Source organism: Passer montanus, unplaced genomic scaffold, assembly GCF_014805655.1.
Source record: "Passer montanus isolate IOZ18808 unplaced genomic scaffold, ASM1480565v1 scaffold21, whole genome shotgun sequence".
NCBI classification, from domain to species: domain Eukaryota; kingdom Metazoa; phylum Chordata; class Aves; order Passeriformes; family Passeridae; genus Passer; species Passer montanus.
In genome coordinates this window covers 896,101-917,652 of record NW_024366703.1, presented here as the reverse complement: position 1 = coordinate 917,652, position 21,552 = coordinate 896,101, and the positions used below count along the sequence as shown (strand labels likewise).

The following is a 21,552-nucleotide window of genomic DNA, read 5'->3' as shown; positions in this document are numbered from 1 at the left end:
AACCCCCCCCCCCCCCCCCCCCCCCCCCAAATCCCACTGACCCCAAATTTTGTTTCATATATAGCTCTCTTTTTCGTATGTCCCAATTACCGGAGTTTCAGAAAAAAGCAGGGGATCTAAATTAACATACTCAAGTCTTCACTGCAGGCTGGTTTAAATCAGCTGCAGAAATTAATTTAAACAAATGTATTTGGATCTAGCACTAGTTGCTCTCTCCAAACAAGCTAATGTCAGTATATACATAAGCAAAAAGGGAGCAGAAGGAATCTCAGGGCAGGCTAAATTCCAAGCAGAAAAGTGACGTGGCAACAGAAAACAAAGTGCAATGCTATTGTGTGCCAATTCAGTTAATGTACTTTGTTCTTGCTCCTCTAAAAAACAAAAGAAAAAAAAATCATTTGACTTTCTGTTTGAGCCAGCAAATGGCAGAAGGTGAGAAGAAGTAATCCACAAGTAACTACTGGGTTTCAATCTCAGCACTGACAGCAACTCTACTCAGGACAGATCTAGGGACACCTGTAAAACGGGAACAAAATTTCCCCATGCCTCTGGAGAGATTAGTTGGGCAACAATGTAGCAGGTTAATTGAAAAATCAAACATCAACAGCAGGCAGGGGGGAGGCTGCAAAACTGAATATAAAAACAACTGAATACTGTACAAATAATTACTGTTGTGAGTAGGATCCCATTCTTACTAAGAAGAAAGCACCCTGTGCTCCATTCCTGAGCACAAACAGGCCCTCTAAGCATCATAAATGATGTGTGGACATTCACAGGCTGGTGGGGTCACTCTCATGAGCAGTGCCTAAATTTTCGAGCTTGGCTGCACTGCAGTCTTTTAACTCTAGCTAAACAGAACTGTATGCTGAGATGATATCTTGCTGAATAAAGTAAAACTGTCAGCAGGCAGCACAGCAAAACCCTCTGCATCTTGTCAGTTTGCTGTGATTAACCTCTCCGGGTTACTTGACACTGTTTGTGTAAACCACAACCTGCATCACATGGCCCTCTGTTCAGATACAGGGCTTATAAGAAACTGTGGCCTCCCGGGGCCCACACAAGGGGGAAGTTTGGTCAGCATTACTTCTTGGGCTTGGACCTCCCAGCTAAGAATTCTACACCTCTTTTTAGGGTTTCTTCTGCCCCACCGGTCAGAAGTTAAGGACATCCTCTCTCTCTCCCCCATGCACTATTAGGATATGCTGATTGGCTAGAATCTATTTAATGCTTTTTAGCATTACTCTGCAGCAGTATCTCCCAAAGCTCAAACTTCCAACTGCTATTCACACATTAAGCTTATCCCAACTTAGTTAAGGCCCAACAGAATCTGAACAGAACTCTCGTACAATTAAAAAAAGTGCAACTACTTCTTCATGCCCCCTATGAATAGAGGTGGAAAGGTCATCTCATTACCATAACAAATCTCAAAAGATTACTTTCCAATCTTCCAGTACACAATTTGTGGGGTACGCATCAGGGGTCCACCACACTTTCTCTGTGGTGCATCTATCAAGATGTTCCAGTACCTACTCATGACTCCCATACTACTGCAGAAACCCTGTCCAGGTCTTCTTCCTTCACTGGAGGAGGCAAGTGAAAATATCCACAGAACTTAGGTGAATCTTCTGGCAACAGTATTGCACAAGGCTCTAGATGACTCCCCCACTATGGGGGACAGGACAGCTGGTATGTTCCTTACAAGTCCCTTTCTGGCCTCCTCCTCCTCCAATTACAATCTATCAGTTGTAGGAGCTGGCTGTACACTCAGGCCTCACTGCTTCTTGGCTTTTGAGAGGACAACTTCCCTGTGAACATTAATAGACAATGGCCAAGAGACCTCTTCCCTACAGGAAATTAATTGGTAAGGGCTCAGTGAAGAATAAAACTATCACAAAATTAGTTGGGTAAATGGCACAAGCTCCCCCTCCTTACCTCTGGGCTGGACTGACTGCATGGCTGAAATAATTTACATTTAATGGGCAAATAAAGATAAGCTGCAAAAATTGTGTGGAACAGTATTGATCAATTGTTTGGCTTTTCTTGTCAATAGAGCATTTTACATAGAAAGTCAATTACTGGAACATTAGTGTTCTCTTGTCACAAACTTAAGTCAGGACAGAATGTGAAGGTAAAGTGTCTTGGTCATGGTAACCCACCCAAATGGAGGAAAGCAAACAACACTCCATTTAGAGTGGCTCAGTGTCAACAGAACAACTGCAGAGGGCTGGATCATAGTACTGAAGAGGTTCACTGTGTCCCTGGCCGTAAAGGCAAACAGCAGTGGCTCCAGCAGACTTGAGGAGGCTCACAGGGGATGCATGTATCACACTGTCTCTCCAGAACGTCTGAGCAGTGCAGCTCCAGTGCAGCTGAGGATCTGCAGAGATAGAGCAGCACCCCCTCCTTAGGTCAGTGAGCTGAGTTTGAAAGGGAAAAAAAATGCCTGATTTGAGTCTTACTTTTAGAGAAGTGATCCTTCTATACACTATGCATATCTGTATCCAGGAGAGGACTCATAATCCTTAAAGAAGGAAAAAACCCTTCTTTAGCAAACTCTTCTGTCTGCTTGAGAAAAATTTGCAAGTATTGAACTCTTCCACAGCAGAATTTTTAGGGAGAGGTTGCCACCTGCTGTCATCTCTCAAAACAGCATCTAAGACTTCCAAGAAAGCCCATGCTTTTCTCAGGACTTCTAATTAATTAATCATGACAATTCCTCACCCTTCTTCTACAGACATCCATCCGATTACAGATCTAATAGATTAATGAATCTCAGCCCCAAAGGGAGTGGACAGAAGCAGCAATTCCCCACAGCTTTCCTCAGCCATGGCTTCCTGCACAGACCTTAAAGGGTAAGAATGCCCGCAAAGCAAAACCTGACAGGTCAGAGCACAGCTCACCACTGAGAAATAGAGAGCACACAGCTAAACAGTGAAGATTCCCAAATTACATTAGACCATGCAAACAATGCTCTCAAGAGGCAAAAATTTCTCAGCTTTCCTAACCTGAAATACTTATGGCTTTACAGTACCCTATAATAAGACCGTGATTGTTGTATGAGCTAATTGACCCTCAAACCTGTCATAATAATTATCCCTGATAGCACTCTAGTGAGGCCTTCTCTCTCTTGCACCACCCAAACACTGTCAATCAGAAATCCCCTCCCACTGATTTTCCCAGTCCTCCTCCTGCCACTGGACACCCAATCATTCCTCTCTATTCCTACTGATACTGGACTTCCAGCAGTGCACACAAAGGACCTGATAGGCTGATCTCCCCACACTTAGCTAAAAAGTGAAACTTGGGCAGAACAAAAAAGATTTGTCCAAGGTCACCCAGGTGACAAGTAGACACGCCAAGACCTGAAAAAACACCCCCAGCTATGACACAATGGTTAAGACACAAACTGCTCCTACAGTTTCCACATCCCAGTGATGATTTCAAATCTCTGTTCTGCCCCTTCCATTTGCACTGTTCTGACATGACATGCTCCTGCTGCAGCTCCCCAACAGCCCACAGCCAGGCTGTTCTCGTATGTGCTTATTATAAACCCCGATTACAGAAGGCAGAGACACACTCAGCTAATCTCAGCTAATCACTGGTGTGTGCAAGGTGGGGTTGTTGCAGGGCAGGGCTCAGCACATTCCTCCATGACAGCTCCAGTGGTATATAAAGAAACTTCTTGTGCTCTGCGCAGTTCCAGAAGCTGTTGCCCACTGCACAGCGCTGCTCAGACACAGTGCACACACGTCTCAATGTGCTTGTCCGCACAACAGCATTACCCCGTGGGACAGTGAGAAAGAGCGGGGGTCTAGGAGGAAAGCCCTGACCTCGGACACCGGGTGTCAGACACAGGCTACGCCAGAGGCCTCCCCGCGGCCCAGGTCACACAGCCGCCATCCGCCGGCCGCTCCCCGCCCGCCGCCAGCCGGCCGGCGGAGGAGAGACGGGACAGAGGAGGCGAGGCTGCCGGGGCAAGGACGGGCCACGGGACCTGGGAGCGGAGCCCGGACAGCGAGGCAGACAGGGCGGCACAGCAGCCCTGGGCTGGGGGACGGGGGCGCGGCGGGCAGGCCAGCCCGGCTCGGTGTGCGAGGGCCGCGGGCCGGGCCGGGCGGGTCGGGGGCAACAAGAAGAGGTGATAGCTAACAAAAGCTATGAGGAATGTTGATTCTTCAGCACCTCCAAAGGAGTTATAAATATTTAAGTGCAAATAAAACTATGTTCTAGCATTTGATCCCATAATTTCCTTTAACATAAATCCTGATAAAAACCCCTACACAAAAACTAAGCTAACAATCGCTTTACAATTTGGGGTTTAAAATCTGTGCACAGATGGAAAAACCATGAATCACTGTCTGTATGTCTGCAAATAAAACTATGTCCTAGCATTCAATCCCATAATTTCCTTTCACATAACTCCTTAAAAACTAAGCTAACAGTCTCTTTAGAATTTGGGGTTTAAAATCTGATGGGGTTTAATACAGATGGAAAAACCATGAATCACTGTCTGTATATACCTGCTTCTCTTAAAGCACAAAACTATGAGCTGTGAAGGGTGCTGAGAGCAGGGCACAGCACCCAGTTTACAGGAAGCACCTAGAGCAGCCCAAGCCTTCAGCTTTCTGTGATCACCCACTCCTGCAACTGAACAGTAGGGTTACAGCATAGCACAGCAGAGCTGAGAGAAGATTCACTGTAAATTAGTACTAAAGGTAGTCTCCTCCAGCAACAAGAGGAAAAAACCCTCATGTTAGAGTGGAGCTGGACAAATTTAGGAGCCTAATATAACTGTATGTATAACTTTCCCAAGAAAACTGTTGCTGAAGCAATAGGAGGTCCAAGACCAGTGGTTTGCAGCAAAAGAGGCAGACTTCATGGGTCAGATGAAACTCCAGGCTAGGTGGATGAACTCAGGCCATAAGGAACAATTATGAGCACCTGTACATTTGTATCAAAGCAGATCTGGCTAGAGCAGAACTTGCTCATTAGCCTTTTCATACTGCTGCTGTCAGCTTCAAGCTACACACTGCAAGGCTCTGTGCCTCACAAGTGCTTCCTACTGGTTATGCAAACTTCACTTGAGAGGGCATCTAGACCTGGAAGAGATCAAAGCCAACTCCCACTAAGGGCAGACACAGTACAAGACTCCCAAAGACTGGCACTTGCCAATCTGTTTCTGCCTGTCATTTTACAGTATACAGTGACACTCCAACTCCCAGCAGCACCTGCATGACATGTCTTGGTTAGAGGCAGTATTGCCTACATAAACAGGCACAGGTGAGGAATGTTTGTGCACAAGATACATAAATGACCAGCAGTCCTAGGTCTGCACTCACAATTTTGCCCCATAGATACCATCCCATTTAGAAAAATGGCAAAGGGTCACTCCATTTCATTAGCTGTAACTCAGCCTTCTCAAACCAACAGAAGACAAGTAGCACAGTAGGTGTCATTGATATATTTCACTGCAGTTAGCAGCTGAACATTGAAGAACAAGTGTTGACATATGCCAGTGAACACCAGACAAGATTTCTTCCCCAGGAGAACTGACGGAAATGTAGCACTTGAACAACTTTCAAATTTCATAGTGTATCACCGCTGGTGGCTTTTTATTGGGGTCTCCTCCTTTCTCCAGATACAGGTCATTGAAGGGATATTGCTTCGGTCCCTACAAGGAGAGACAAAGAATGGCAATTCACCACATTCACCAACCAAATTAAGGGCCAAGACAAAAATGTCTCATCCCATCCCACCCTCACCCAAATGAGGGCTTGTAATTTATTACCTAAATTTCTTTTTCTTAAGTGCTTCAGCTAGTATATTAGAGGAAAGTAAATTCAGAAATGTGGGGTTCCTTGCATAAATGATTTTTAATGGAAACATCAAGGTGGTCTTGCTTTTAATCTTAATCAACATTTTATCTCACAGCATGAGGACAATGTATTGCAAAAGCTGCATGTGTATTTAGACACATTTTTTCAAGAGTACATTTCCCAAATGATAAAACTCATGAGATATAATTAAAAACACAGGGCAAAAGAAGAGTTAAAGCATCTGACTTGAGTAGATGCACACACAGGGAAGGAAAATACCTAGACCAAAGATGGGATACTGTAAGAAGCGTAGTTCAAATTAGTTCCCTGTCAACAGACACTGCACACTATGAAGCAGCATCTGTGAGCTGAGCCAGGCCAGCCAAGAGAACAACTCAGGCTAGATGAGGCCACAGGACAATCACTGGCAATGACAAGAAATACATCTACGTTTTCTCCCTTTACCCTTAGGATTCACTCACCACAGGCCTGTAGGATGGGTAGATCTCTCCAACACCAAACATGATCAGCATTATGCTCAAAAACAGAAGGAAGTGTTTGCTCATGGTGTGCCAGGGAACAACAGTGGGGGATGTATCAACCCGGTTCCGAATGTACATGTCAAAATCCCAGTGCATCTGAAGAACAGAGCAAAACAATTGCACATTTACCAATGTGGTCAAGCTGCTTCTCTTAAGGGAAGCAGCACATTACAACATTCACAAAACTGCAAGAAGCTGCTTCATCTCCACTTCAAATGTAGAGGTAAAGCCACAGAGAAGGTATATGGTTCACCTATAGTCACAACCAATTGTTGCTTACAGTAAAACTCAAAAGACTCTACATTTCATCTTATGCTTACACCACACAACATACTTAAATATATGATTCCACCTCAGCTTTGTTCCCCAGGACCACTGGAAAGTCATGGTATAAATTGGAACACTCATTAATGGAAGCTCAGTCAAATACCCAAACAGAAGTAGTGCTATTTCAAACAAAGAAGCAACTACCTGACACTTGGAAGCTGGTCCCTCAAAACAGGGAGAGGACTGATGCTGTTACTCCAGGACAAGAGCAAGGCTGGTAGCAAGCTAATGCCCTGAATTATAAATAGGAAAGTCTCAAGCATGTTCTGCTTATAGCCTCCTTTCACATTAATAAATGCAGAGAACTTATTAATTTGCAGCTTAAGTACTGCTTCCAGATTCCCAGCTCTAGCTCCCCCAGAGCCATTTCCTATCAAACCCAGAGCCAGAATGAGCAGAAATCAAAGCTGCCTAAACAGAGGCATCTGCTGACACCTGGAAAACACCAGCATAGCCCTCTTTGTTCCTGACTGCCAACACCATGTACAAGGGCTTGCACACAAGCCTTCCTGCAGCAAGCACTACAACAACACAGAATCAACATGGGTTTTTTTTTTCATGTGCTTTTACAGTCGTTACAACATGCACTTTGCTGTGGTACACATGTTGAAATGCTCTGATGTGGTTAGACTATGATATATTAAGCACACATACTTGGATGAACTCTTAATTTTGGTAAAGAGATCACAAGTCAATTACCAAGCTCAGTAACTGCAGTCAGATTGCAGTCATTCACAAAAAGACCATGCACTAGGAGAAGAGCTACTCCTGAAAGGAATTTGAGGAGCTTAGATTTTGAAGTTAAATTCAAAGTTAACATAGATGACCTATTCACATTTATCTTATGGACATGTTGCAAACTTCCTTAAGAGAGAACGTCCTTATTTGTAGTCTACCTCAAAAAGCTCTGAAGTAATAAAGCAACAGTAGCTTCTTCCATTGCACTAAAAGGACTTTATTCAAACAGTGGCTTCTTTGCTAAACAATTCTGAACCAGGCTCTCATACTGAGTCCTATCAGGCAAATAAAATTACTCCTGCAGGGGAAGTTAAGTTTGTTAAGTCTCCCTTCTCATATGTAATAAATTAACTGTCCTTGGTACTTTTACCCAGATGGCCAAAGCCTAACTCTGCCTTGAACTGTCCCTGCTTGCACAGGCAACACACACTGGCACTGGTGATGAAATTACACAAAGGATTCAACAGAAAGCACTGACAAGAAGTGCATGTTAGAATTTAATAAAAGAAGCATTGGTGAGCAACTTGAGAAGTGGAACTGGTGTTCCTACCGGCTCCCCCCAGTTGTGCCTCATGTCTGGCTGGTCCCACTGGTACCAGGGGTCTCTCTCGTACTGAGACTTATCCGGGAGCATGGGATAGTCACCAAACCTATGAGAAACAAACAGAAGACCAAACATAAAGAAATCTGTACTTATTTAGATATAGAGACAGTATAAGACAGGCCTAGGGAAATAGAATGAAATACTACTTTGCTTTTATAGCTTTTATGCATATAGATTTTTGAAATGCATTAAAACAACTAGCACAACAATAATTACCTTGACACCAGTCACCTTAACAAATGGCATTCCCCAAACTGGCCTTATTGGGCCCTACTAGATGAAAGAAAATGCAAGCTTAACCAAAATAAGGAAACCTAGTTATCTTGACACATGTCAAATATTCCCCAACATTTAAACATCTCATGAAACCTTTATTCTAGACATGGCTATAAGTTCATCCCACTTAGCCCTGCAATACAACAGCATAGGAAGTCTCTCAAGTTTCTCTCACGAAGTCTCTCGTGTTTAATTCACACAAGCCTCTAACTCATTCCATTCGTTCCTATTTTAGAACACTGAAGTGTCTTCAAAGCTCTAAGCTCACAGTACAGCAAAGGCAGGCATTCAGCAGGAGCCACGAGCCTACAGCACGGCCCCGCAACGCCAGGAGCCACCGGCCCCGGCCCGCTCCCGGCGGCGGAACAGCGGCACCACGCAGCTCACCCCAGGCCGTCGTCGGGGTACGGCTGGTAGTCCTCCACACGCATGTTGTACTTCTTGGCAGCGGCCGCCCGCTCCTCCGGAGTCCGCGGGTACGGCCCAGGCATCGTGTCCTTGGACATCTCCGAGGCTGCGGGGGAGGAACACGGCTCAGTGGGCGCGGGCCGCGCCGCCAGCCGCAGCCGGGCCGGGGAGGTCGCGCCGCCCTCCCGCCCGCACCCCGCAGCCACCCCGCGGAGAGCGCCCGCCGCCATCACCCCCAGCGCGCAGGCGCGGCCGCGGCAGGCACGGGGCGGGGCCAGCACTCAGGGTGGGCATGGCTTGGGTGGTGGGCGTGGCTTGGCGCGGATGGGCGTGGTTTGCTGGCCGCGGGTGTGATGGTGGCCCGGGGTCACTGGACGGAGAAGGCACCGCGGCGATATTTCGCCTTGTCTGTCACCGTCTGAAGCGGGGCGACGGGAATGTGTGGCAGGAACTGCCTTCCAGACGCGGGGAGCCTCCCGCGGAGCAGCCGGATCGATGCTCAGTCGGATCGATGCCGCGCCCGGCGGCGTTGTACAAATCGCCTGCTTTGTATCAGTATCAATATTATTAAAGTCAATACCCAAATGCGATCGTCTTATCTCCATGGAGCCGGAGGAAGGTGGACAGCAGAAATGGCATGTTAATTTAGCAATGTGATTCTTCAAATGTGAGCAATGTATTATTGTAAATAAAATCAATACGAGCATTAAAGGATTTTGCAGTTTACTTCATTATGTAAACTCTGTGGTAGTTGAACTCATTTTCCTTCAGTTATTCACATCAGCCATAATGGGTAATGTCTCCATAACAATTTACATTATAAAGCTTTGCAGCTCAAAAACTATCACAGACAGTTTGTCATTAAAGCCATTCCTTCTAATAACAACATTAATTTTAAACCTAAGAATTGAATGAAGATAGTGATGAACCACAAAACTAAATCTGAGATACAGCATGCCTGAGACAGGGGCTTTGTTGCAGATAAAGAACAGGATCCTTTCACTTATCCCAAAGAAAGGCCTATTGATATAATTTTAGGGATGGGATCTTAATTCAGCCCACTCCCTTACAAACGAGAATGCAGTGAAGCTACTCAGTTATCTAATAAAGTTACTAACTCTGAGCCCAGCCTTCCAGTGCAGATGCTGCTGCTGTTTTCCGTGGAGCAGCATTTGGTGCCTGTCCCAGCTCTGCAGCCCACAGAGCTGTGGGGACAGCACTGGAAGTGGGGACAGCACTGGAGTTGGGGACAGCACTGGAAGTGGGGACCTTGGCTCCCATTGACTTGGGCTCAGGCCTCACTGCAGGCTTGGATTGTGCTCAGCGACTTCTTACATCAGCTCTTCACCACTGGGTATTTATTTTCTGAATTACGTTTGAGTTTTCCACTGCCGTGTTTCAAGTTTCCTAACTGCCCAAATTTATTTGCAAATACACTGTAAAAAATGTTGTTAACCTGTACAGCAGAAACACTGTAGATTTAAAATGTGAGAGGACATTCATTTTCCCAGAAACTAAGTATATTAATAAGTTTTGGAAGGACAAAAGGAAATTGCATTATTTTCAGGAAGGCAAAGTTCTGTGCAGGCAGAACAAATCCCAGTTGAATGATGAAAAGATGAAAACCGCTGTATGCCAGAGACCAAAATCTTCTCCAGAGCTGATGCCTGATGTGGCGAGCGTTCTTGGGAAACAGCGATCATCATTCCTGCTGTTTGCAGACTAAAAGCCAAATGTAGACTTTGTCTCACTTAATAAACACACAGCAAAATAATGCAACAGCTCCCGCTTCAGTCACACAGTTCATGAAATCCTGCTAAAACGATGCAGCCGCCCCCACAGGCTGGCTGTTAGTCGCACCAGGCAGTGCTACATTTTTTTTGGTAGCAATGTTTAATTAAAGCGCTGGTTGTCAGGGCAGGGCTCCGCGGCGCCTTTCCCGCGGGCTGCCGGGGGCAGCGGCAGCGCCTTTCCCTCAGGGCCGTGGAAACGCCCGGGGGCAGCGGCAGCGTTCAGGGGAAGGGGCTGCCGGCTTCCCGCTGCCCGCGGGCGGCCCGGGGCCCGGCCCGGAGGCTGCAGAGCCGGTCGCTTCTGTGTCCCGCGGCGGGCGCTCTCGGCGGGCGCTCTCAGCCGGCTCCGGGAGCCCCGGGAGGCCCAGGGCTGCCCTCCGCCTCTGCCCTCCGCTTCCGGCGTTGCCATGGGTGCGCAGCTTCCGCTTCCGCCTTCCGCGGTACGGGTTCTCCGGTGGAGGCGGCGATGGCGGCGGCCTCGTCCTCCTCCTCCTCTTCTTCCTCTTCTTCTTCCTCCTCCTCCTCCTCTTCCTCCTGCTCCTCCTCGGCGGCCGCCGCGGGTTGCCGGGAGGGCCCGGCGGTGGCGGCGGGGCCCGGCTGGAGCGACTCCCAGTTCCGCCGCTACTCCTTCGAGACGCGGCCCATCCCGCGGCTCAGCCACAGCGACCCCCGCGCCGAGGAGCTCATCGAGAACGAGGTGAGCGGCGTCCCGGCGCAGTCACCTCCTCAGGCCGGCCCGTCCGGCCGGAGTGCCGCTGTCCCGTTCCTCTCTGCTGCAGTGGGCATTTTTCTCCGGTGCTACGGAGCTGACTCGTGAAATTCGCAGGAAACGTTTGTTTGAAGCTCTTTATTGTCGGGATGGAAGTGGTGGGAACGCTGTGTAAGCCCCATGGCACGTGTTGATGTTTTCTAAGTGCCAGCCAGCACTGTAAGGAGCTGTAAGGGTTCCTTGGCAGTGCTGGCTCTCGAACTGGTTCTGTACCAGCTCAGTCTCTTCTTGGTAGGTTTGGTAGCTGGGTTTTTTAAGGCAAGTCTGCAAGAGGGGAAGTTGTGCATGCACAGCTTGGGAGCACAGCGCTGCCTTGGTTAGTTTGCTTACTGCTGGTAGATGAGGAGACAGGCGGTGTACTTTGCCTTCCTTTTATAAAGGTTCTTTTTTTGCTGAAGGAGAGATGGTCAGTTTCTTGATGGTGGTTGTTTGCAGTCCTCTGGGAAAAGAGATGAGTTCTGTTTCTGGACTCGGAGGGATCTTTTTGCTGGCACTTACCCCTTTGGAGCTGAGGCTGGAAGTGACCAGCCAGGATCTGCTGTGTCCCTGGCTACGTGGCAGGACCAAGCAGGCCCAGAGGTGTGCCCAGCTAGTGTTTGTCTAACCTTGCTGATAGAGATTGGCTAAGTAGATAGTGCAATCTGCCGTCCCATTGCTACCAGGAGCTTGCTGTAGCCCCAGGCCACCACTTTCTTAAAATTTCCATGTCTTTCTTGGTTTTCTCCCCCCAAATAAGGTGTATGATTACTTCAAATGCCTTTTCCAATTCCTCATTTTCAAAAGGGGAGTTTTTGTGGGTGCAATGATGAATGTATTTGTTCTTAAGTTCAAGAGGTCTTTGAATCAATAAACTTCCTGTTTCTCTCCAGGAGCCAGTGGTGCTGACAGATACAAATCTGGTTTATCCTGCTCTGAAATGGGACCTGGACTACCTCCAGGAAAACATTGGCAATGGGGACTTCTCAGTGTATAGTGCCAGCACACACAAGTTTTTGTACTATGATGAGAAAAAAATGGCCAATTTTAAGAACTTCAAACCTAAGTCAAGTAGGGAAGAAATGAAGTTTGCCGAGTTTGTGGACAGACTCAAAGAAATACAGCAAAAAGGGGGTGCTGAGAGGTAAGTGATCAGTGGAGTGTGGAGGTTTCTCTGTTTCTTCAGACCTAAGTAGGAGCTAAGTTTCTCTTCAGTGTGTGTAGATAATTGAAGTGTCCTGAACTTTTTGGAATTTTTATTTGTTTCTTGTTAATAATCCTGCAGGAAAAGCAACTGTTCTAGTCGACAGCAGCCTTGTTGCCTTATTGGAAAAGCCAAACCAAACAAAATATTCACACTGGCTGTGGGAATTCATTTTTTCCCTCCTCTCTGTGAGGCAGGGTTTGTAGAGAGAAAGAATTAAGCTTCACTTTTTTTTGACAGGCTGTGGTATTGGTAGAGAAGCTTGTTGTCTGATTAGAGAAAGAATTAAGCTTCACTTTTTTTGGCAGACTGTGGTATTGGTAGAGAAGCTTGTTGTCTGATGTGAAGGTACAGGCTGTGGCATTCAGGCTTTGCCACAGAATGCCAAGGCAGCTGGAGCTAACCCTCTTTGGGAAGTTGAGGCCAGGCTGTGCACGTGCTGTGTACTGGGGGTGATGGCCTGTGCCACTAACAGAGCTCTAAGTCACTGGGAGGAGCTTCAGCTGCACATGGGATATAACTGTCAGCAGCTGTACTTAAACCCTTAGTGTTTTCAGTCACAGCCCTCTAAAAGGAATTACAGATGCTTAATTGTGTCTTGGTTGGAATCAACACTGTACCCTTGCCCACTTGTCATCTGTGCCTTTCTCTTCTTTCTCAGCTTTGGGTGTGCTTTTTCCAAGAGAGAAGTCAGTCCTGCCTGTTAAAAATGTGTTTTCTTCCAGCATTGCAGACAGCAGTCTGTAATACTGTGATTGTTGGTACAGATGTTAGATTCCTGTGATCCTCTATGTCTAAATGTAAACATGGCTTTAATTAACTTGATACTGAAATGTGCAGGCTCTCCTGAGCCCTCTTTTTCCCTCATGTATTTCTGCTAGAAGAGGTAACTGATATTGCAGGCAAGTTAGAGGGGTGGCATTCATCTAGAAATTAGATGTGAACCTATTTGATAATGTCCAGTTTGTTTAGAGTTTCCTCCTCCTGCCCTGTGAGAGGGTTGTTCTTCCTTAAAATTATGTTTTTCCCTTGTAATTGTTCAAGTTGAACCAAGATCTTTTCTCTTGTGTACTGGGAAACCTTGCAGGAAAGTTTGCAGACATTTTGAAACTTTCCTTCCACAGGTGTTGAAGCTGTGTAGTGATAGAACACAATCTCTAGGAAGTACTTCTCTGTTTTGAAATCTTTCTGAAGAGATGGAGTATGTCTGTGCTCATGACAAAGTTTAATACTTGATTTCTGCTTTCTCTCTTGGACAATTCAGGCTATATCTGCAGCAAACGTTGAATGACACAGTTGGAAGGAAAATTGTAGTGGATTTCCTTGGCTTCAACTGGAACTGGATTAACAAGCAGCAAGGGAAACGTGGCTGGGGTCAACTGACTTCTAACTTGCTTCTTATTGGCATGGAAGGTAAATTGCTTCCTCAGACTGAAGGAGAAAGGGAGAAGATTGCATCAGCCGTTCTGTATTTCAGTTCCAAAAGGAATTTCAAATGGATTTTCTCTTAGAACTGTGTGTTCCATCAGAGGAGGTGGTGTAAAGCTACACTGGGAGGAGACTGTTGTCACACCTTAACTTGGGTTATAAAGAGGAAATAAGGAAAGAAATAGTCTGTATTTTGCCAGGGATGTGCTGTGGATGCCTGAATATAATGTGCTCATGGAAAGACTGTGATGCTGGTGGGACTGTGTTTCTAGTAACTGCTAATCATATCCTGGGATCTGTTTGCTGTTTGCATGCTTCAGGCACTGTAGATTTAGAAAGCTTGAAGCCTGCAGATTCAAAATGCAGAAAGGTTTGCAACTTGAACAGTGTTAGACTTCTGGGCTTTTCTGAGTATGTCCAGTGTCTGCCCAGGAGGAAATCTGATTATTTTGTGAAGCCTTTTTTCTTACTTGAGCTAGTACACTGTGAGGAGGAATTCTCTTTTGATTAAGACACTTTTTTTTTTTTTTGAAAGGCTAGAGGACACTGGGAAACTGGAAGATGGGTAAATTCTAAAAGTATTTAGATAGAATAGAATTCCAAATGCATGTGGAGCCTGACTTAGGGGCAGGTGCCTTAGAAGACAGAGATACCACTAGGCTGTTGACAAGGAGAGCATTCTTTTAGAAAGTAATCTCAATAACTGGGGAAGAAATGTACACGGTGCTGTGAAGTGGGAGAGCCTATAATCAATGTGGCAAACATATCCAATTATAATTGTTCAATTACACAACTTGGATGGTTTTTTCTCCTTTGCACCAAGTCAAACTCAACCTACAGTAGTTTGACTTTGCCACTTGTTTTACTAGCTGAGAGAACTTCCTATAAAATCAATGGACCAACACTTCCTTACAGGCCATATAATCACTAAAATCCTATTAATAGGTTAGCACAAGAACCAAGGAATGGTCTTGAACCAGCATGTGCTAGAAAAAGGAATGTCTTTAGAGCAGCATGTGATCGTATGATCTATTTAGTGAAGTTATGGGGTTAACTGTTTTCTTAATTCTTGCAGGTCAACAGAGTAATATCTGAATTGGCAAACAGCTGAAAAACAGTTGTGAGGGGTACAGAACAGCCCACTGTATTTAAATATTTGATTAAATGTAAGATCTAGTGGCAACACTCAAGCACTGTTATTCCGACTTGAGCAGGTGCTGTTTGGAGCTCCAGTGACAGAGATGTTTACTTGTTTTCTTGAAAAACTTCTGGGACTTTTTTTCAAATCCGACCACTGAACTCCCTTTCTCTAGACTAATAATCTTTGACAGTCTGTTCCACAACTTGTCATTTAAACAAAGTGTTTTATGAAAAAGCTTCCTGTCAACATTCAGCATCTGCTGTTCATTGAAACAAGCTGGAAATCCTAATCCTGTAGAGCATAAGTTGCTGAGTATGGATTTAGAATGGAAATTAAGTGAAGTAGCTACTCCTCAATAAAGGCTGACTGATAGGGTGTTTGTAACATTCCTGTTGTCATTTTCCTTGTTTAGTTTCTGAATATGTGGGAGTATATTTTCTGTCTTCAGCAAGGAATATAACTTGCATCTCTTTCATACCTGTACATGAGAGTGTCTTGATTATCTTTTCTCTCTGTGCAGGGAATGTGACACCAGCTCATTATGACGAGCAACAGAACTTCTTTGCTCAGATTAAGGGTTACAAGAGGTGTATCCTGTTTCCTCCTGATCAGTTTGAATGCCTCTACCCTTATCCTGTGCACCATCCGTGTGACAGACAGAGCCAGGTGAGAATAGCAGATCTGTTCTCTGCTCCATGCCAAAAGCGGGCATTTGTAAAGGCACTAGGTGGGAGGAAGCTGCACTGGAGTTAAAGCTGCAGAACACTTGCTGAGCTTTTGCAAAACCTCTGTTCACTTTGGTTAAGTGGGGAATGCATTGGTAGTTTTCTGTTTGTGTCTCGTTCTGACTCACAAGTGCTAGGGCCATGAAAAGCTTCTTACTGATACACAATTGGTCTGCAATTGCTACCATCTCTGTTCTGTTCCATTGATCACTTGGTCAAACGCAGATTTGTTGACAGAAAAATTGCAAGATTCCTACATATATGGTACTTGGAGGGTACTGCAGGACCTCACAGTAAAGTTAAGATACAAATGGAAATGTAAAAGCATGTAAGGAATACCAGGATCATTTGACACTGAGAGCCAATAATGAGAACTGTCATTGCAGGAAATTGTTCTGAGTTTCTCATTGTTTTCTTCTATTAGGTGGACTTTGACAATCCTGACTATGAGAAGTTTCCAAACTTCCGGAATGTGGTTGGCTATGAGACAGTGGTGGGTCCTGGGGATGTGCTGTACATACCTATGTACTGGTAAGGAGGATGGCAGGACTGCACTGTGATAAAAAATAGAGGTTTAAGATGTTTCCTACTTAGTGTTGGGTTGGCTCTTATGGAGTATTTTGTTTTTACTTCTCTAGCAGCTGTGATATTTTCTGTGATATCTTGGGCCAGTATGCTTCTAATTCCTGTCTCTTGGATGGGAATAGTAATTCTCCTTGACACCACTTTAACTGTACATGTGCTCACTAACATGTGTGAGAAAAGAATCTATATTTAAATAAGGAGAGCTTTCCAGAAGTTTTCAGGTCTTGATGCAGGAGGTATAGGGCCAGGCTTGTCTAGTGCTGTCTGAACTCATCATCCAAGGTATTTCACTATAAGCTACAGCAATAGTTTCTTTTCTTTTTTTTTTTTTTATGTGATTTCCATGCAGGTGGCACCACATTGAGTCTCTCCTGAATGGGGGGATTACCATCACTGTGAACTTCTGGTACAAGGTGAGTACAAGCACAGCTTGGATAGCTCTATCCCAGATGATTTTTTCAGGTAGAGATGTATGGGCACACATTGTCAATATGAGAACTTCGTGGCACCAAGTCCTTTGCTCCTGGAAACTACTTCTTCCTCTTCAGAGTTGTGTGTGTGAAGAGCTGGGTGACTGGGGTATGGTGGAATAATACAGGAAGCATACAAATGAGCTCTTTTTGATATTTCAGGGTGCCCCAACCCCAAAGAGAATTGAGTATCCCTTAAAGGCTCATCAGAAAGTGGCAATAATGAGGAACATTGAGAAGATGCTGGGAGAAGCCTTAGGAAATCCACAAGAGGTACAGAAAGAACCATGTGGTCACTGCTGTTGAAATCGTTAAGGCATAATGCAAAACTTGAGATGACAGCTACTTGGCTCTCTAGGTGCCACAGTGAGGGTGGGAGAAAGCAGGATTGCTCTTTTGCTGATTCTTCCTGCAGTCTTCAGAAGGTCATTTGCTTACACAAATGCAAGCTCTTAAAATTATAATTCTGGAAAGGACCACTACAAACAATAAAGTAGTTGTTCTTGTATGTGGGGAAAAAAGTGTACTTTGACTTTGGGCGCTTCCAGGAAAATGTTGTTCCCAAACATTCCTTAGTCTTCTGTGCAACAATGATACCCATTATTTGCAAAAAAAATAAATTGAAACTGTTTCACCTGTTGAATCCAAGTCTCTTAAATAACAGAAATCTCCTCTATTAAGTCAGGTGCTTCATCTTTAACATATCTCTTGTTCATCTCTGAATTCTTTGCAGTCTTAACTATCTGGTATATTAAAAAAACCAAAACCCTGAGGTATTAAGTCTAAAAAGACTGAGGTGCTAAGAGCATGCCTTTGAAGATCTGATCATCTGAAAGTGGAAATGCAGGTCAAGGATAGAAATGCTTTAATGGTCTGTAATCCTTACCACTGTGTAGAAACTCCTCTTTAGCCTCTCCCCTGAGATTATTTTACTGCCATAGCATTCTGAACGTCCCTCCATGATTAGGCAGTCCTGCGATGTGGGAGTGGTCTTGACTGGAAAAAAAAAAAAAAAAAACTTAGCAAAATCATCAGTTGTAGCCCCCCTCTTACTGACCCCAGGATCCAGCGAGGATTCAATGAGAATGTTCCTTTTCTCCCTGAAAAAAACCCATGATGACTATTGATTCCCTTTAATAGCATCTACTTAGAAATCACAAAGGTTGGGTGGGAAGTGAAAGTGTTTCAAGCAAGTTTCCAGTCTGGATGGAATGTTTGGGTGTCACCTGAAGTCAGGTGTTGACAGAGAACTCTGCAGTTTTGGTAGGGTATTTTAAGAATGTGTTCATGGGTGCCCCAGTATTTTTCTAGAAAATACTTTGAAAGTGATTAGGTGTATCTTGGGCTCTGTGATGCAGAGGGAGCAGGCTCTGTGCTGCATTTCTGTGTAACTGTCCTGGCTAATGACCTGTTTTTGCTTTGAACAGGTGGGTCCGTTGTTGAATATGATGATTAAGGGCCGGTATGACTAATGCCTGGTGCCCCTGGCTGATGTTGGAGCTGCTTTGTTCACAAGCAACAGAAGATACTGAGCGCTAGTATTGCACGCAGCACTTAACAGACTGATGGGTTTCCTGGCCTGTCCTGGCCCCACTACAATAAAGGGGCTACTGGAACTGCAAAACCATTAGTACCCTATTCATCCTCCACTCTCATCTAACTGAACCTCCCAAGAAAGAGTCTGCACTTACTGGAAGCTGGATTCATGCTCACTAACTTGTTTATTTTCTTCCCTCTGCCCTGTTTGCCACAGCAAGGAGCATGGCTTCTGGCACTTGGATGTGTTACTTCAGGATTTTCAGGCATATGAAGAAGAGCTTGGAGGATAACCAGGAGCAATGTTGTTTCCTCAGCCTTACGGGGTTTGGACCTCTTGGCTGGGTTTGTGTGTTGGTGGCAGCAGTGGATATAAGGTGGGAAATGTTAGGTTTCACAGTCCTCTGTTGTTAGAGGACCTGTCCCTGCTCAACTCTGGCACCTTTTTATATTAATGGAAACAAACATGTCAGATGGCCTGTGTGTATTGAGCAACTGGACAAATGGTTTAGTTCCTTCAACCTAAGACATCTATGTTTGGATGTAGTACAGGGTAGAGATCAGAATGAATTTACCTAGTGTGTGAGCACCAAATCCTATGCTATCCAAATAACATCTGTCTTGTAAGAGTCTAGATAAATCTCCTTTCTGACAGCTTTTTCTGAGGAGTAAAGGCTTCTCTCCTGCTCTTTTGAAGCTGCAGTATGGTTAAAAGGGGATGTAGCATTATGAAGGGAGATGCATAAATGCCAGGGCACTCTCCAAGTTTTGAATGATTAAGCCACATTTAAAAATTAAATTTCCAAGGGATGCTGAGCTCAACCGTCAAAACGCAGTGTCAGATAGGTATAGAGCCTCACTTCTCCCCAGCAGGGTGCTGGCTCCTGAGACTAACACAGGAAAGTGCCCTTTTTACTGAAACTGCAAGAACTCAAGTGTGTGTGGCTGCGCACAGGTGCGCACGTTTGTGTGATTTTGTGTGGCTCCTGTCCATCAGTTAAATCCATGCCAGTGTGTGGTTCTCTTCCTTGTACAGTCATGTGAAAGAGTTCAGGGCTTTTTGTTTAAATGTGATTAAGTTTATCTTGATCCTTTTTGTGTTCTGGGACTTGACATGGCAGACTGGGAAGTGACAAGACCAGAGCACAGGAACCAGAGAAGCCTCTGAGTCCTCAGTAATCACTCTGGAAAATAACTTTGCTTTCCTCCTCCTCCTCTTCCATGCAGAGGCCTTGGGCTCATGTGGAAGCTGACCTTTTATTCCCTGAGGTGTGCTGCACTGCCGTCCCTGCTTTGGGGTGGTGCAAAGGTCTTGTACTTTTGATGCGGTTGTAATGGGTTCCAAAAGCTAGAGATGGAAGAAGCTGTTTCATAGCCCACTATCTCATCCCAGAAAGCGTAGAACTTGCTTTGTTGAGACTTCCCAGTGTTTTCCCTGTTGTGCTGGGCTTGTTCTGATGTGGGTTCTGATAAAAGTGTAACATGCTACTTGAGAAGTGCTCCATCTTTGGTCTCAGGTCCCAGCTTTTGCTGGGACAGTTGATGCACCACTTGCAGTGGGCTTGTCTTTCACAAAAGTGAAAGGCTTCTCAAACAGGAGGTCCTGAGGCAAGTTTTCAGGCTGCTTTATTGGTCAGAATAAATGAAGTTTAATTGGCAGCTACAGGGTCCTTGTTCAAGAAATGTGTGTCACTGAGTAGTCTGACTGCCATGTTGAAGACTCTCCAGAGCTGTGGTTAGATCCAGACGAAGGTCACTCAGCTGGATGCTTATCAATGCTCAGTCTTTGGACAACTGGGGAGGAACCTTATGATTGGCCAAAAGCAAGGCCTTCCCAGGAATCTTGGGCACATGCCCTTTGTTGAAAGATGCTCAAATTAAATCCCATTTCTGTGCTATTAATTCAGCACATGGTAGTCTTCAGTACTGCTTGTTAGACACCATCAACTCTTGAAGCTCAGGGTGGGAGTTCATATCCCATGTGGAGAGAGAATGGTACTTACAGAACTTTTAGGATCCTTTTTTTCTTTTATTTGCCAAAGGTCTAACTTTTGAAGTGTCTGAACAGGTTTTGCTGCACTTGACTTTGTGAAAGCTCATTTACAATGCACTGATGGACTGACTCCCTCCCCCTTCCCTTTTCACCTTGTGCTTTCAATGCCCCTTGCCATGGTATTGGGAAGCTGTGTGTTCTCTGCTAGGGGTGTGTGTGCAGGGGGTGGGGTGTGACAAACACATGGTACCTTCTGAAGTGTAGTTCTTAAATACAACCAATGTTGAACAACAGAATGGTGTGGCTTTTATTTTGTGAGTGGCTGTGTAGAAGAGCTCTATAAGGACATGTGTGTGTAAAGCTACCTTTCAGTCTGACAACTCCACTTGTGTTTTTCGCTGGTGAAGGCTGTTGGTCTCCAGAACTGCCTTCAAAACAGCAATACTAATCACATTATTATGTGTCTTCACAACTTTCTCCATATTATTTCCAGAAGCCTGAAAGGAAAGCTAGCAATAAGATGGTGTGCTTGTACCCTGTCAACAAGAAGTGTTGGTGGGAAGGGAAAAATTCCCCTCCCTGCTGACCTGAATGGTGTCACCATACTCTGACTGGATGATGGAGCAAACTACACAGCAGGCCTAATGCACTCAATTGTCACAGAGATTTGGGGGGAAGCTTCCTGTGTGTACCTGTGCTGTATGTTAGCAGCCTTGGGAGATGGAGTCCTCTCTACCTAGTAAACACAAGTTATTTCACAGTAATATTAAATCTGCAGCAATCTTGAAATCTAACCATTGCTGAAATGTTGACTAATTCTGAACAAATGGCCAAGATGTAGTAAAATAGGGAATAGTTGAATAGTAGGTGAGGGATGTTGGTGTTGTGGAAGAGAGAGATGCCTCAGCCTGAGCCACTGCAAATGGCACTTTCTTCACACCCTTGGGGGACAGGGTGTCTGATCCTTTCAGCTCTGCATTGCCTCTTGGATAATGTACAGGTGGCATCACAAAGCTCAGAAATGTTTCGTTTGTGCAAAGAGCAGAGGAAGGTGAGGGATGAGAACCATGTCATTTGAAAACTAGGTCAGAGGTCAAGATTTTTCACTTGTACTTATAGTCTTCTTTTCTTTTATTAACTTAGGTCCCTTAATACCTTTCTTCTCCCATTTTTTTTCCTCCTAATTTCCCTGCTCCTTCAAAAGTGGAATTCTTTTCAGGAGAA

At 45.1% G+C, this 21,552-nt stretch overlaps 3 protein-coding genes across 5 annotated transcripts in view; 1 reads left to right on the top strand and 2 right to left on the bottom strand.

The window, feature by feature from the left end:
* The window catches only part of SEC31B (SEC31 homolog B, COPII coat complex component), a 34,958-nt gene extending 30,880 nt beyond the window's left edge, over window positions 1-4,078 (bottom strand). The window contains exon 1 of one of the 3 annotated variants that reach the window (XM_039708876.1): window positions 3,831-4,078. The gene's annotated coding sequence lies outside the window, so the exon portion shown is untranslated. Of the gene's footprint in view, window positions 1-130; window positions 150-3,830 lie in introns of those variants that run through there. The other 2 variants (XM_039708879.1, XM_039708878.1) reach the window with 2 other exon arrangements.
* A 1,363-nt stretch (window positions 4,079-5,441) lies between these two features.
* NDUFB8 (NADH:ubiquinone oxidoreductase subunit B8) lies at window positions 5,442-8,846 on the bottom strand. The gene is made up of 4 exons (XM_039708875.1): window positions 8,691-8,846; window positions 7,974-8,073; window positions 6,299-6,454; window positions 5,442-5,671 (listed from the first exon to the last, which is right to left on the bottom strand). The coding sequence occupies exons 1-4, from the start codon at window positions 8,807-8,809 to the stop codon at window positions 5,579-5,581; spliced, it is 468 nt and encodes a 155-aa protein (XP_039564809.1). The 5' UTR covers window positions 8,810-8,846; the 3' UTR covers window positions 5,442-5,578.
* Window positions 8,847-10,921: 2,075 nt separating this feature from the next.
* On the top strand, window positions 10,922-20,624 carry HIF1AN (hypoxia inducible factor 1 subunit alpha inhibitor). The gene is made up of 8 exons (XM_039708965.1): window positions 10,922-11,198; window positions 12,140-12,390; window positions 13,715-13,863; window positions 15,540-15,685; window positions 16,169-16,275; window positions 16,679-16,742; window positions 16,962-17,072; window positions 18,227-20,624. Exons 1-8 carry the CDS (start codon window positions 10,968-10,970, stop codon window positions 18,269-18,271), a joined length of 1,104 nt encoding a protein of 367 aa, XP_039564899.1. The 5' UTR covers window positions 10,922-10,967; the 3' UTR covers window positions 18,272-20,624.
* Window positions 20,625-21,552: the final 928 nt, after the last annotated feature.

Excerpts from the sequence above, each read along its gene's own strand:
- NDUFB8 (XM_039708875.1), bottom strand. The coding sequence starts at position 8,809 with ATGTCCAAGGACACGATGCCTGGGCCGTACCCGCGGACTCCGGAGGAG. Across the intron at positions 8,074-8,690 it reads TACCCCGACGACGGCCTGGG|GTTTGGTGACTATCCCATGC; the intron begins GTGAGCTGCGTG and ends TGTTTCTCATAG. Across the intron at positions 5,672-6,298 it reads ACCCATCCTACAGGCCTGTG|GGACCGAAGCAATATCCCTT; the intron begins GTGAGTGAATCC and ends CTCTCCTTGTAG.
- HIF1AN (XM_039708965.1), top strand. The coding sequence starts at position 10,968 with ATGGCGGCGGCCTCGTCCTCCTCCTCCTCTTCTTCCTCTTCTTCTTCC. Across the intron at positions 15,686-16,168 it reads CGTGTGACAGACAGAGCCAG|GTGGACTTTGACAATCCTGA; the intron begins GTGAGAATAGCA and ends TTCTTCTATTAG. Across the intron at positions 16,276-16,678 it reads CTGTACATACCTATGTACTG|GTGGCACCACATTGAGTCTC; the intron begins GTAAGGAGGATG and ends ATTTCCATGCAG.